Below are 16,101 nucleotides of genomic sequence, written 5' to 3'. Positions count from 1 at the left end.
TTAATAGAGATATTGAGAGTCATCACTCAATGAGGGAATTTTTTTCTTAAAACCTAATATCACACTTCAGGAACATTGTAAAATATACAGACAAAATAATGAAATCCTGATTTATGAACACTGAAGAAGACACACAAGTTGTATTTATGATGTTAGGGAGGAGGAACTTAGTAACAGCATAAAAACTGTGATTTTCACACATTCTTGCTTACGTAGGACTAACGAGGATAAATTGGAGACGTCTGACGTTTTTAAAAAGGGTATAGGATGTGTGACGTACAGTGTTTACGTATTTACCTGTATGTTACCTGTACCTACTTACCTGAAGTACAGGTCTACAGAGACGAATGATTGTGTCGTTATTAAAAAGGTCACGGTTCTACAATGACAACTTACACACTAGTGTATTAGGTACCTACACGTTATCTGTGACGTTCGTCAGTAAGATATTTGTACACATGATCGGCTCATAACAAACTTGGTGTATAGTCGTAAGTATTCAGTTTTACTATCTGGCTTTGATTCCATTGTTTGGAAGTGAAGGGCTAAACTATCTATGGTATTCATGTGTGTTTAACTTTAACTGAACAACGTTAGGGGGTACTATATATATGTACTTAATGTACTCCATCAACAGTTAGTCTGTTAGAATGACACTTCTATCAATCTGGTAAAAAGAAATCTTTAATGTTTAGGATAAAATTGATGGATAGTTCTGATATGTAATATAAAAATGGCAGATAATTGAATACAATATAGAATATAGTTATATTAGTATCTTATGAAATTGACAGATAATTAATTGATATATGTTGAAATCTATGGTAATGACTAAAGAATGATGATTTAAAACAGTTTGATATTGCATGACATTTCATCACTTAAAATCTGTTTCAAATTATACCATTGTTCATTTCATTATCACGACATTTATCAAGATATCAGTTTAATGATCAATTTCATAAATTTATCTCAATTAAAGATAAAATTTACAGATAATTCTATAACTCTATATAAGTCTATAATAAAGCTATGAAGATTCAATTTTCCGGTGTAAATCTGACTTTGAAATTATATTCGAGTATATTAAGGTCAAGTATAGGTCCATTGGAATTCTATTTGAAAAAAATGCAATTTGATGGATATATGACTATGACAAAATAAAAACCCTTGGAAATTTAGGGACTTTTATAAGAAATCTCGCTCATCATCTGAAACTGTGCATTTAACCCATCAGCATAACTTGCCAAAGTACTGGCAATTGTTTGTAACATGAATGGCATGAATCGATTAACATTTAACGAGTATTGACAAAAAGTCTTTAACAATGAAAAATTGATGATTCTTTATGCAATGAAATGCAATATAACTTGTTCCATATTAAGCACACTGAAAATTAAAGTTTGTAAATACAAATGTTGTAAGTCTTAACCAAAAATTCTCCATAATTGATAATAGTTTAAATGATGGAATATATTGATTATGTTTTTGAAGAGATTTATAACTAAACACAGCAAAGAAAAGTATTTATTTTTAAATGTTAATAATTCCATTCTTGCAGTCATTCTTTTCTTGTTAATGAGGATAAGATTCAATCGATAAATTTAAAAAAAAAAAAAAAAAAAAAAAACGATATTGAGATGAGAAAATTTCCACATACTATATTGTAAGAAAAATTTAGCTAACATGGCCTATCTCTCATTAATGAAGTTGGGTAATCTGGTTGTTAGTATTTGTGAATTGTTCTTACCTGGTAGTTTTTCTATAAACAAAATGAAAATATTCTGATAGTTTTGGTTATCAAGGTAAGATTGTCAATTTTGTTTCTGGTAAACAAGTTATAATTTATAATTAGCAGAGCACTATAATTGTTTGTTGTTCCTGGAAACTATTTTCCATCTCAGTAGGCAGATCCTGAGAATCTATAAAAAATCAATCCAACTGGAAATAAAATGAAAACTTTCGGAATCCACTGGCATATTTACTGCGAGACAGGATTTTGCAATACACAAGCCATTAGCAGCTAAGGTTGATTTTTAAGTTGCATTTTGTGGCGTAACGACTGAAGATCAGTCGCATGAGGCTTCGACGATGAATAATTAAAAGGCTTGTGTAGTTGTGTTGTGTGATTCTGGATAGATTTTACACATCTATGACTGCAAATTACACAGGCATAATAAATACAGGTTTATTCTTGTTTCAAAGGAAAGCCATTTTAATTGTCCGAGTTAATTCAGATCTATAACAATACAACTAGACTCTTTGTTGTACTCTTTACTGGGCAAAGATGTTAATTAACAGCTAGGTAAGTCAATGAAATGGATAATTCATCAGTTACGTAAAAATGCCCTTACTTCTAAAGAAGATAGAAAACATTTACTGGGTTAGTTAAATAGCAATGATCTTTTGAAGTCGAATATAACTACCGATGATGAGATAAAGGAATCACTCAAACACGACAACTTGACTACCTGTTCAGGTGAAAATATTGATTACAATTTCTATACCTGAATGACGTACTGCAGCATTTTCAATTATCAATTAAGCATGGTGTGGCACTGTGATGAGACTGCAGTTGCTAATTAATAATACAACTTAAACAGATGATCATATTTGTTGACATATTGATAAATTAATTCTTATCATAAAGAGTTGCAGTGTTTTAATCATTATGAGTCAATAAGCTGGTATTATGTTTCATCACCAGACTTTTAATTTTGATTCATCTTTTATCTTCTCAACTACAATATATAATTTCAAATTAATAGAAACATTCAAGATAGGACTAATTAATACAGTAGTGCATGTTTCCATAAGATTTATTTTCATATCCAAAACTTAATTTTTAAAAACATTATTGATGATAAAAAAATTGGGGTTGACCTCTGACCTTATTAAAAAAACAATTCAATCAAGAATGATAAAACATCCTTAATTTAAAATCTACTTTGGCAAAGTGGTTAAAGTGTATGACATTCAACCTCTAGTATTATTCTCAGGATTATAACAAAGTTTTGGCTCCTGTCAACATTCTACATGTCTGGTACTAGTAGTAGGTTGGTTGTTTGTCTCCTGTAACTCAGGTCTTACTCTTAAACCTAACTCGTCTTTATTTGCTGAATGAATAAAAGATTGTCAATACAAATCAACGTAGATTAATTAGTGAAATTTAATAGCATCATCAAGCTTGATAGATGACACTTAAGTTTGTCATAGATTAATACCTATAGCTTATAAGTTTTTGTTTCACCTATTCTGGGTTAGTGCAGATATGATGAATTTCTTGCGGTTGTCAATCAAGGATATGTACTATAATTAGACCCTTTTTGACAGGTAAAATTTTTAACCTAGTGACCTACAGGTGTGACAAGGTGTGAAGTAAATCATAAAATCTTGTTACATCCTGCTAACTAGATGTCGTGGATAGAGACTGCGGAGGATACAGCATGTGATTTTATTTGTATAAAACGCAGTTAAATGTTCTTCGCCATATTAGGAAGTGACAGATTGAGTCCTGCTTGCATGTAATTTTGAGGAACTTTAAAATCAATAGAAGCCTCCATTATCCTAACAGCCCGAGATTATTACTGGGAAATTGACACAGTGCTTTGGGATCTGGGCTTTCTGTCAAAACAGACAATAGTTATAAAAGGGTTAAGCATTGAGACAGAATCAATAAGCCGTATGTTTATACAAAGTACATATATAAGTCTCTAATGTGTTGGGGTGAGAGTTGCTTTTTCTTCTAGTTTTTCACAACAAAACGGGGCATCTCGAAACCAGAGCCCTAAATTAAATAGGGGCTCACTTTGCCTGCTAAGCTAACAGGGAGGGACAAAACCTACCCAGTTGTAACTTGTACTCGGAGTGACCCTGTTCATATGGCTTTCATAAACTATGCTAATATTAACAGGGGGCCCCAACACTGTATACAGGCCTCTACAGATTACATTGTTAGTAGTAGATAGCTCTCTACTACAGGGATCCCATATGTAGCTATACAGATGGTGAAATGAATTGGAGAATCCGAGTATTTCACATCATGTAGGCTAATATACTGAATACAAATAACTCTCTCCCAATCTCTGGAATGTTGTTATACATTACACAGTTAACATCTCGGGAATTAACCATGCCAGAATTCTTACAGACCTGCTTATTGAATCAGAAAAGGGGGGAAATGTAATAAAATTTTGGTTTTAAGTTTTAAAGTTTTTTTTCTATCCACTTGCTATATATGCAAAGAGGTCCGACCACCCATGGCTTGGCCTAGATTGGAGGAGACCCTGTCTAGACGAGGAGTGCTCATTGGCACAGGATACCACCAACAGCAGATTAATTTAGGCCAATTATGATAAATGTTTAGTTTATTGTCATTATTCCATCTTGGCAAAACAACAAATACAAAGATTTCCATAGAGACCTATAGATTTGACAGTCCATATGATGCCAACTATTTGACAGACAGTGTCATCATGTCTCAAATTAGACATTTTACATCTTTGTTGTTAAGTTTTTGTTTCTCTGCTTTTCCTAATGTTTATTTCTTTCTGCCAATATTGTATTAATAGTCATGTCCTTGGTAGCTATTTGTGATTATTTAAGTCGTTTCGACTTTAGATTAGGAATTATCTTAATCTTTACAGGTCATATGTACTCTTGCGGTTTCAATTTCATATATTTATGCATCAGACATTAAAGTTGATCAATCGAGTGGTTTTTTCTCAAATCAATGAAATGTGATGATATATCACAAATGTCTTCTAATGATAATTCTTAGATTCGAAGAGATCAGGACAGAGGTTTGTCAGATCTCTAGATTTGTGAGTTATGTAACATCGTTGGGGAAGTTCTCGCCTGCCAAAACTTCACCAATGAACATTAAGTAACAGTGTAGGTAAGAAATAAACAGTATGTCTGTAATGAGATGCTGTGTTATCTTCTCCTTACCTGACCATCATGTTCAATTTATCATTTATTAACTGATTAGTGCATGTAACGCTAATTGTCAGGCGCATTACGGATCATTTATTTACATATAAACAGATGCCATTCTGTGTTAGCTGTAGGTATTTTAAGTTGCTACATAGCATTGCTCACAATTATACGATTCCTGGGCTATATCTTGATGACAGTTACCTGTGACATTGGTTACCATGGTTACCTGTGACATTATTTGCCTGTGACACTGGCTACGTGTGACATTGGTTACCCTGGTTACCTGTGACATTTATTACCTTGGCTACCTGTGACTTTGGTTACCATTAACATTGGTTACCTTGGTTACCTGTGACATTTGTTACCTTGGTTACCTGTGACATTGGTTACATATGACATTGGTTAACTTGGTTACCTGTGGCATTGGTTACCTGTGACATTTGTAACCTTGGTTACCTGTGACTTTGTTGCCTTGGATACCTGTGACATTGGCTACCTTGGTTACCTGTGACATTGGTAATCTTGGTTACCTGTGATATTTGTTACCTTGGCTACCTGTGACATTGGTTACATATGACATTGGTTAACTTGGTTACCTGTGGCATTGGTTACCTGCGACATTTGTAACCTTGGTTACCTGTGACTTTTGTTACCTTGGTTACCAGTGACATTGGCTACCTTGGTTACCTGTGACATTGGTAACCTTGGTTACCTGTGATATTTGTTACCTTGGCTACCTGTGACATTGGTTACCTTGGTTTCCTGTGATATTCCATTTCTGCATAACATGAATGTCTTCATTGGACCTGTACTAATTAAGTTATTTCAACTTTAGCTACCTGTACTAAGTTTGTTACCTGTGCTATTTCAACTTATCTACCTGTACTAAGTTTGTTACCTGTGCTGTTTCACCTTTTATTACCTGTACTAAGTTGGTTTCCTGTGATATATCACCTTTAGTTACCTTTACTAAGTTGATTACCTGTGCTATTTCACCTTTAGTTACCTGTACTTAGTTGGTTTCCTGTGATATATCACCTTTAGTTACCTTTACTAAGTTTATTACCTGTGATATATCACCTTTAGTTACCTGTACTTAGTTGGTTTCCTGTGATATATCACCTTTAGTTACCTGTACTTAGTTGGTTTCCTGTGATATATCACCTTTAGTTACCTTTACTAAGTTGATTACCTGTGATATATCACCTTTAGTTACCTGTACTTAGTTGGTTTCCTGTGATATATCACCTTTAGTTACCTGTACTAAGTTGATTACCTGTGCTATTTCACCTTTAGTTACCTGTACTAAGTTGATTATCTGTGATATATCACCTTTAGTTACCTGTACTAAGTTGGTTACCTGTGCTATTTGACCTCTATTATTACCTTTAGTTACCTGTCCTTTTGTAATTAGTTGTCAGTTACCTGCCATGATCAATATACTCTCCTGTCTTTAACCAGGATTTCTCGCTCAATCAAAACATTTCAAGTAGAACATTGATTTTCCGGGAGTCTGTCACCAAAGGTTACCGTTATGGCGGAGACTATTGGAGAATTGTGATGCTGTTTACACGGGGGAAACAAACATTCATACCATATCTTACACACAACAAATCTATTATTTATTTGTGTTCTATGTACATTTGACCCAGTAATGCATCTTTATAATCAATGATGTTCGTGGAAAATCTAACAGATGTTTTGTAGGATGTATTCTATTTACAAGGTATATTAAAACAGGCCATTTTATTTCTATAGTATTTGGTGATCATTATCGATGTTATATTGATATTGGTAGATGTAATATTTATACTCATATACATTTATCATCAGATTATAGGGGGTGTTAAAGTAGTTATAATGGTTTCATAAATCAAAGCAAACAGAAATTTTGTTTTAACAGTTTCTTGATTATCAATATGTTTTTCGAAAACATTATTCACCATTCATCTAGATCTATTTAGGTAAAAAATTAAAAATTCTTAATGGAAATTAAAAGGCAGACATCATTTGGACAATAAATAACATATATTGATATGAAAATCAGAATTCATTTTCTGCACATTAGTACTTTAAAATGTGCATCAAAAGATAGCTATCAGAATTCTGCACTTTTACAAAGTGCAATCTCTATGTATCATATAATGGTTCTGTTTTAATTTTCCAATATTTGTTGGTATTTCTGCCGCTGGCGATCGGTGCAGTGTTGAGTTTGGGGTGTTGAGTTGGCGTATAATGCTATTATCTTTTATTACAGCTATGCTATCAGTATGGTGTGAGGAGCTAGGAAGATTGCTACTGTTACGACACCAGAAGAACAGAGTACCCGACTCCAAAGGGGGTGGGATGCATCCACAGATACAGAAAGCCATGCCACCAGTCCAATCAGGGTAGGTCTAAGGGGAGGCAACTCCTACACACTTCAACACATTTTCTCCCACTCATAAACCACACTGTACATTTATAGCCCTTGAATGTGTTACACTGTTACTTATCAATCTACTCAGTGATATTTGTATCGTAACAGTTATTGAAGTCAGTAAATATTCAGTTGATTGCTAGTTTAATCTTAGAAACAAAAATTAATAATGACTTTTGTGAGGAGGACTGCAGATTTATCAAGGTCATAAAGAAATCCAATATATTTCTATAACCATGAATGTATAAAAGAACAATTTGATTGAAATTAATCACACAAGTTCAATAATTAGTGATCTCAGAATGGTACTTTCAAAAGCTTCATTATTTTTATTTGTTATATTGATAGCTTTAAGAAAATATTTAATCTGAAGAAGAGAAGGAAGTCCCTTCCACCTATCCACATTCCCGGCCCTATATGCATTCTTTGGGGTCATACTGCCCTATCGGGTATCATATGTCTATAACATCTTAGGGGCTGAGCCCCTGATTTGATTACTTAATATATTCTGGGTCACCAGAACTGTGTGAAGCCCCTGTGTATCTGGGCTCTGCTGATCATTGTTATCACTGTTCCCCTGCTCCAATAAGTCTATCCCAGGGTGAATTCTAGTTACTCTCAGAGCCAATCCAAGCTGTCAGCTTACTTATCAAGAGTTATAGCTCCATAACCCTCTACTACCTCCTATCCTACATGCTGTGTGCATGTATTGGTGGTGTGGCTGTAGGCCCTGATAATGTATATAAACGAGACCTTGACAGGACAGGTACATTCTCTACCGCTACAGGTTGTGGGTACGAGCTAAAAAAATGTACCATAATGCTGTAGACTATATACCCTGAAGCATAAGTACTGTCATATACACACTGTGTATACAGACAAGTATTTAATAGATATTTGTACTTACAGTTACCAACAGATGCCTCTGCTGTGTATTGGCAATTAATACTACAAACCAGACCACAGCTAGCAGTGATGTTAGTTAGCACTGAATTAGTCTAGCATTCTCCCTCACATTTACTGATTGTTTAATAGGCCTCGCATTCCTCATTTCATATTTCATATTACTAAATGCTTCTCAAAAGAGTTTGGTGAATGTTTAATCATATCAACGTTAGTGCGGCTATAACTACTCTCAGTTAGAGTTCTGATTTAATATAAGTAAATCTTGATATTTATAAATAGTAATTACTAGGATCCGGAACTCTCTGAACTAATGACACACAAAAATGGACACAAAAAAACAATCATTGATGAAAAATGCAGTGACTTTTAATTGTTTTACTAATGATAAAATAATGAAATACAAATGTACTCTCCAACAACTTCTACAATACGTAACAATCAAAAAATATTTCACCACACCCTGCTTTCCCAATCCCAAAATTAAAAAAAAAGTACTAGCCCCTCACTCACTCCTGGCAACCCCCTCCCCACCCCTCAACTTAACAGAGAATGGTCCCCATTCGCCTATCCCCTCCCTCCATGGCTTAAAACCTCAATAAATGAAATACACAGCATGGTCTCACAAAAAGTTACCACAGTGGATTTCACTAATCATTACATGTTACTTGAACCAGTCTATATACACTTGCACAGCCTACTAGATTGATATATATATATATAACAATGTGGCTGTGGTTGTGAAGACACAGATACAAGCAGATAACAGAGCCGAGCTGCTGCTATAAGGCTGGGCCCAGTCTGCCTTCAGTCCCCAGAGCTAATACCAACAGTCAAAGGTCAGAGGTCACATTATTGATTTCTTACACCATTATCTGTGGTAATTAGAGCTGGCCAAAAGACCTCCATTTGATACACAGATTGACAAATTGAATTCCCAGATAATAGGTTTATACATATATGGCAATGAACATTGTCCCCATTTCGGATCAATCACAGCAAAACACCTACTGGGACTTGGATATATCAGACATACAGTTCTGTGGAAATAAAACCAACTGCATTGTCTGTCACCCAAGTTTCTGGAGACAATAACTGTCAGTGTTTTATCACCCGATATTAACATAGACTGCTGTTGTTTTTATTATTACTGTATATTAAAAGAAATATGCAACAGGAAATACGCTCTGATAAATAGATTCCTGTTAATGTTGTTTCACCTTCACACTTCCATGAATGACCTTGTCCATATCTCTGTGACCTTGGCTGTTATTCAACACGATTCGGCATTAAAGATATATAATCTGTAACTTTTATGATTGTCAGAAATTTTCTTGTAAAATATTTATGATGACAGATTGCTAAGAATTTTGTGGAAAATTATACTTTCAAAGACCTGGCCATCATATACTCATCCATAGGACTTGAATCATATCATACACAAGTCAATCTTGAAATATTTGTCAAAACGATTTGAAAGCTTATAAACTAAAAGTTTTGCTAACGTTTTGCTTGTAACGATCATGAAATAGGAGAGATTACTTCATCTTTTCAATAAATTATCATGATATATACAAAATTATAATTTTTTGAGAAAATTATAAGCAATTAATACTGGGTCAAGAACAATTTTACAATTCTGTAAAACAACGTTCTTAAAGTCTCATACAAATAGAATAAGACATATTGATCAGATTCGGGGTTTACCAAAATCATCATTAGCCAGGTATAGTGCAAACATATTATGTAAGTCATTTCTAATCATGACCTAAATGTCATAGTTGAAAATGTCTATTTCAAGCATTCAATGGTGTCGTTGTTGATTCTTTATTTTAAATCATTCAACAGGAAACATTTATTTGTAAAACCAAATTTCTATCTGGCTATATCAGGATCGACTTGCATATTTTCCTTTCTCTTCCTGTCGATTTCTTATCTAATTAATGCTCCTACTGCATGCAGGGTCCTCTGTTCTATATATTGCACTCTACATGGTATATCTTCACTCCATCTCGCGGAGCAGGGCAGTAGGCATAAAGATTTCTGGAGATCTTTTTCTTTGTACACAGTCTTTTAACTAGCTGCCCAGGCTACTTGAGATCCATGCACAGCAAGTATTACTTGTATATATTTAATGATGTTTGGTATGAGTTATTGCTCGAGTTTGTTGAGGCCTTTACAAAGTGTTTACCAGGACTCGCCTAAGCACAGAGATACAGAAAAAGAGAGCAGAAAATCTAAGAATAGATGTTGCAGATCTGGGATAACACATTGCTGGATATCTATTATCCATTTGGAGAGCTATTATTTATGGAGGATTAAGTTCTTTAGGAAAGTTGGGTTTTTTGTCGCCTTCTTCTAGATCTCCTCCTTGGTTAAATGAGAATAAGGGAGGCTGTGAATTGTGTTACATATCTGCCCTTTACCGTCACCTTGTACCCAGTTCTGTCAGGCAGGGCATTTACCTGTATGTTTTTTAGGTAGTTTGTTTAAACTTTGTTACTTATCTTGTAAAAGAAAAAGAAGATGTGCTTTATAATACAGCCTTAGCCTTTAGTAGTTTCCTAAAGTAACTACTATAGATGAAAAAAATTAAACTCTGCTAATCTTATATTTGTCTGAGTAAAAATGGACTGGGTTCCTTTTTTTTAAGGATAAGAATTATCAATAAATTTGGCTTCTTGATTTTGGTTAGTTTGACAAAATATGTCATAGTTTTAAACTTTAACCCTAGTTAAAAAGGGAGATAATCTAGTACACGTCCTTGTGTAGATTATCCCCCCTATTTCTACACTACATACCGGTTTATACTGGTAAAAGATTCAGCTGAGAAATTATTATTGTGGAATATGTTATCAGAATCAAAGTCTAGATTAAAAATAAACAAATGAGTAAAAGTGTTAAAGTTAATTAAAGTATAAATGATGAGAAAGCATCCAAGAAGTGAAATACGCACCGAAACACATATTTTTCTTTATCATTGATATTCTCTTTAAATCCAATTTTTTTATGAATTTTCCCTAAAACAGTAAGGCAATGGATTTTAGTTTTAACACAAGAGAAAGTTCATGTTAAACTTTGCCAACGTAATCTTGACAATCGTAATAGATTTCATTAATTGAATATAATGGGGTTCACAAATATAGTCCAATAAAATCTGTTTGTGATATCAGTATAATTTTAGCATTTTAGAATTTTAGAATAAATTATAAGGGGAAAAATTAGATTACGAGAGTAAACCATTTTGCAGTCAGGGAATTAAGTTTTAAATAACAAGTTTTAAAGGCCCACTACCTTTCCGAAACGGTTTTTGATTTTTAAAATGGGAATGTAAAACGAGATTAATAATTTTGTAGAGTGGCAAAAGTTATTAACTTAACGTAAATACTACACTTATTATCACCTCCTAAACAATTTAATTAAAATAAATAAAATGTTAATTTTCATAACGCGGGTCGTCTTATGTTTTCCGCCGTCGTCCTAAATACCGCGCGGTAGTTGACTATCACTGCGGCAGACGGTAAAACAGCGAAATGACTCTCCACTGTTTTCAAATATTACGCAGGAAATCTTGCATATGTTTGGTGTTGTAGCCTCATCTTAGGCCATCGATATATATTTTCTGAGGTAATTAGTGTTTTTAAGAAATCTTTATATTTTGCTCCGGAAAGGTAGTGGGCCTTTAAATTCAAGAAATAAGTAGACCTTTTCTTAAACAGGACAAAAAACTTTGATTCCAAAACAACAACGTCACAAAAAAAAGCCAAAAATAGATATGTTATTTGTTTTAATTGCAAATCTGAAATGTGTTTAACATGCTTTAAAATATTCATTTAAAGTTAACTGAAATTAAGTTTTTAATACGCTTAGATAAGCAGAAATTTAAATCAAATCAGTTATCAATTTTAAACGTCGGCTACACAGAATTTAAATCTATATTTGGAAATATTACATAGTATTGATTGAAGTTTGGGGAGTTCATGTACATTTAACTCATAAACCCTTGAAATTTCATTATGGGCTGGTCTAGTCTTTTATTTAGAATCGCCGAAATGTGTTTTCAGGGGTGAGTGTGTTAGCTAATAAAATCTGCCCGTCTGACACCATTAAAAGAAAAATCTGATTTATATTAAAGTGACAAAAATTAGATTGAAGCTAGCCATCACTCTGTGCTTTAACATACTATGGTAGGTTAAATTTGATCAATTGAAAGACTTATTGATAACTAATTAAAATCACAACTGTATATTTATTTTTAGAAGGAAATCTTAAGATGATTGCATGATAATAATTTTTTATATGACTTTTGCCAACTTTGAGAAGTTAAAAATAACTCAGAATTCTGGGATATTTAAATACCTACGGTAATAAGTAGACCTTTTCTCATAACTTGGCAACTAATGTATATATGGAATATCTATTAAAGTATGTTGAATTCATATATAATTTACACACACTATAAAACTGAACATTTACTTCTAATTTGCATCAGGTTTTGTTATTCATAAATCATGAATGAATTACCTGGTAAATTCCATTATTGAAATTAACATCAATGTTTGTTTTTTGTTTGTAGTTACGTGACATAGTAACTTAGAAGTCAAATGGCTAATAAATCCATGGTCTAGGCTTGTATATACAGAAATATTGTAGTGACAACAAAAAATATATTAGTTGTTAATCATACACTTTTCACCCTGAAGTGAAAATAACATTTGCAAATAACAAATGAAATAAATCAATAAATAAGACAGTATCTGATCATGACTGTCTCTATACTGGGACACAGACAAATAAATTTGTTGTTGTTTACTAGTTATTTACTGCCTATCTCAGAAGTTCAATTAGTAAGAATTATTATTGTTATTGGTAAAATCACGTTTTTTCATCTCTACATATTGTAAACAGACATTGTAGTCAACATCTTTACAGTGCTGATAAAATTCTCCATATATGTGAAACTTACAGAAATAAAATGAATTCAATCTTATTGATCATAACCATTTTATGGCAGTTATTTTGGACGAGTCTTTTGACAATACATAATAATAATAGGTACATAGTATGCTATATACAAGCTTTTTACTACATCCAGTATTACAATTTTGATACCAGGTATTAAGAAACAAATTTATACAATGTTTCCAAACGTCTAAAATTAATTTGAGCTTAGTTATGTTAACAATGTACTACAAAGGTATTTCTTTGTAATATGTTTTAGCATTTGATACAATGTTCATATACATAACAAAGTATCTAAAAAAAATATACAATGTCTGTTTTCTAGCCATATAAGTAACAACATCAAATTCTTTTAACAATGTATCACTTCTTTTTTGAAAAAAACAACTTATTGATACATTGTTTGTTATAAATAAAAATCATCAATTAAGAGTATTTCTAAGCAAGTAATGTTTACTATGGTGCACATAATTGTCTGTAGTTCTAGGTCCTCAATGCAAAAAAACAAACGGTGAATACACTAAAATGTGTACTGTTAATATGGTATAAAGTTGTTCACCCCATAAATAGGTATCGCCCTGTCCATGTGAAAACGCTATTATTAGCCATTTATGGGTGTATCCTCTATAGACACAAATATCTGCCATTCTAGGAATTCCAGTATATTGGAGCTCCAGTCTTTGTAAATACGCCCCTTTTTTGCGATGTGACCACTTTAGCCTCCGGCCCAGTCGGTCAATGAACGATCTCAACAACGCTAATAATAATTGTGATCTTCTTTTGTATCTAATAAATACATCTGTTAATCGCCGACACATACTCACACCTTGTATAGAAAGCATCCTTATATACTATTCTATTTAACACAATTTCAATTTTAAACCCAACTCATTCTTGTAACGTTATCTTTCCGTTAAATACATAAGGGTAAATGTCGTCTAAATTCCCCGACTTAATTTCCCCATCGGTGCCTCACATTACGACCAAAAACAAGGCAGCGAGCAAGCGGCTGATCATGTGACTAACCAAGAATGAACAAAGATTGTAATGGATGATAGCAGAGAGTGTGTATGATACAAGCTTGTTCACGAATGGGCCAAGAGTAGGTCGATTGACTTGTGGTGTAATAATGTTATGCAAAGACGGATGGAGTCCAGAAAGACAAGAGGGCCCACTCGGGAAGAGGAAGTGTGATTTGTGTAGTGTACGTGTGCCGTAAAACGATTGTCTCCGGCCACAAAGTGCACAGGTAAGGGCTTAACGATCTCTGTGGAGTGGGCGATAGAGACTGGACTACAAACGTGAGTGCACCGACACACGTACCGGACTTAGGAAGCAGCCACACAACGTGGTTTTGTCGGCTTGTTTTGATTGTCTTATTCTCTCTCTACTGAGCCGGGAAGGAATCTGCGTTTGGAAGAGGGGGTCATGACTGAATGGGGAACTCAGGTGGCCACTGAGTTACAGATAGCGGTACACACAGACAGGTGCGTGAAAATAATGACCCTTGCTTGTTATTCAGTATCTCAGATGTTTATTGTCATTCATGTGTATTTTTGTTCCGGGGTATTATTGCCTACTAGGCTACTGTTTGACAGTGTTTTAATCAGCTGTTTCCGCTGTGGTTGTGTAGGGGTGTCTGTGTAAACTACTCGCGGTCTATTTTGATACATTTCACCGCACGCGTACAATCTTTTGCTGTAGTTTTCATTCAGCATGATGTACACACACGTATACACATATAGACACATATCTAGTCGGCCTATCTCTGACCTAACACTTTGTACTAGGTGGCTGTGTTTTAGTGAAATGATGTGTCCGTCAGATTCACTATATAACAAGACCTAACTGTATATAATTTGTGATGGGACCAGGTTGTTTACTCCCATTGTGTGGAGATTTAGCTCCAACACATACAGACGGTGTGACCTATTATACCTTCTTGGCATAATGAAAGGGTCAGACTGTGTATACATGTGTATATATCTACCATGATATAACCTACACTGGATAGGGGACACATTGGCAAACTACATGACACAGAATTAAATAGTCCCATGTCCGTTTGTAAATCCAGAGTTTGTGTTAGACAGAGCAAACAAACAGCTTAGGTGCTGGGGATTAGTCAATTGGATGTATAGAGTAAAAAGGTCATGTTTTTACCAAGTCAAAAGACTTGACCATTAAATGGCCTACTTGTTCTGACTGGATAGATATCAGTGTATATTATTTTCATAGCAAAGAATGTCACAGATTAAGAACTAGAATTTCACTGTGCAGATTATGTTGATAAATAAGTTAATATTTTTAAAATAAGAAAACTTTTTTAAACTTTGGGTAGCCCTTGCATCCTTGGGACTATGTTCCCTATGTATCACTGTTTTAACCATTATCCTTGACCCCTTAACCTCTACCCCTCACAATCAACAATAACATTCCTAAATCTCTGACAACCAACCACATCATCCCTTTTCCTTTGACAAACAACCACACTGTCCCTTTTACACTGACGTCCAACAAACAGCATCTCTCTACTCCTGTCAACCAACCACAGTGGCACACCATCCCTCTACCCCTGACAACCATCCACAACACCACTCTATCCCTGGCAACCAATCACACCATCCCTCTATCCCTGACAATCACCCACACCATCCCTTTCCCCCTGACAACCAACCACAACTTCCCTCTACCCATGACAACCATTCACAGCACCACTCTACCACTGATAACCAACCACACCATCTCTCTTCATCTGACAACCAACCACACCATCCTTCTTCCCCTGACAACACATCACACCAACCCTCTTTCCCTGACAACCCATCAAACCATCCCTCTTCCCCTGACAATACATCACATCATCCCTCTTCCCCTGA

The 16,101-nt window shown here is 34.3% G+C and overlaps 1 protein-coding gene across 8 annotated transcripts in view; it reads left to right on the top strand.

The window, feature by feature from the left end:
* LOC138323494 (zinc finger MIZ domain-containing protein 1-like) overlaps positions 1-16,101 on the top strand; it is a 146,036-nt gene that overhangs the window by 107,285 nt on the left and 22,650 nt on the right. For 6 of the 8 annotated variants that reach the window (XM_069268142.1, XM_069268137.1, XM_069268138.1 and 3 more), the window contains one exon: positions 7,196-7,328. In XM_069268142.1, the coding sequence (XP_069124243.1) occupies positions 7,196-7,328 (133 nt within the window). Of the gene's footprint in view, positions 1-139; positions 492-7,195; positions 7,329-13,651; positions 14,710-16,101 lie in introns of those variants that run through there. The other 2 variants (XM_069268144.1, XM_069268145.1) reach the window with 2 other exon arrangements.

Source organism: Argopecten irradians, chromosome 5 (genome assembly GCF_041381155.1).
Source record: "Argopecten irradians isolate NY chromosome 5, Ai_NY, whole genome shotgun sequence".
NCBI classification, from domain to species: domain Eukaryota; kingdom Metazoa; phylum Mollusca; class Bivalvia; order Pectinida; family Pectinidae; genus Argopecten; species Argopecten irradians.
This window is presented reverse-complemented; position numbering and strand designations above follow the sequence as displayed.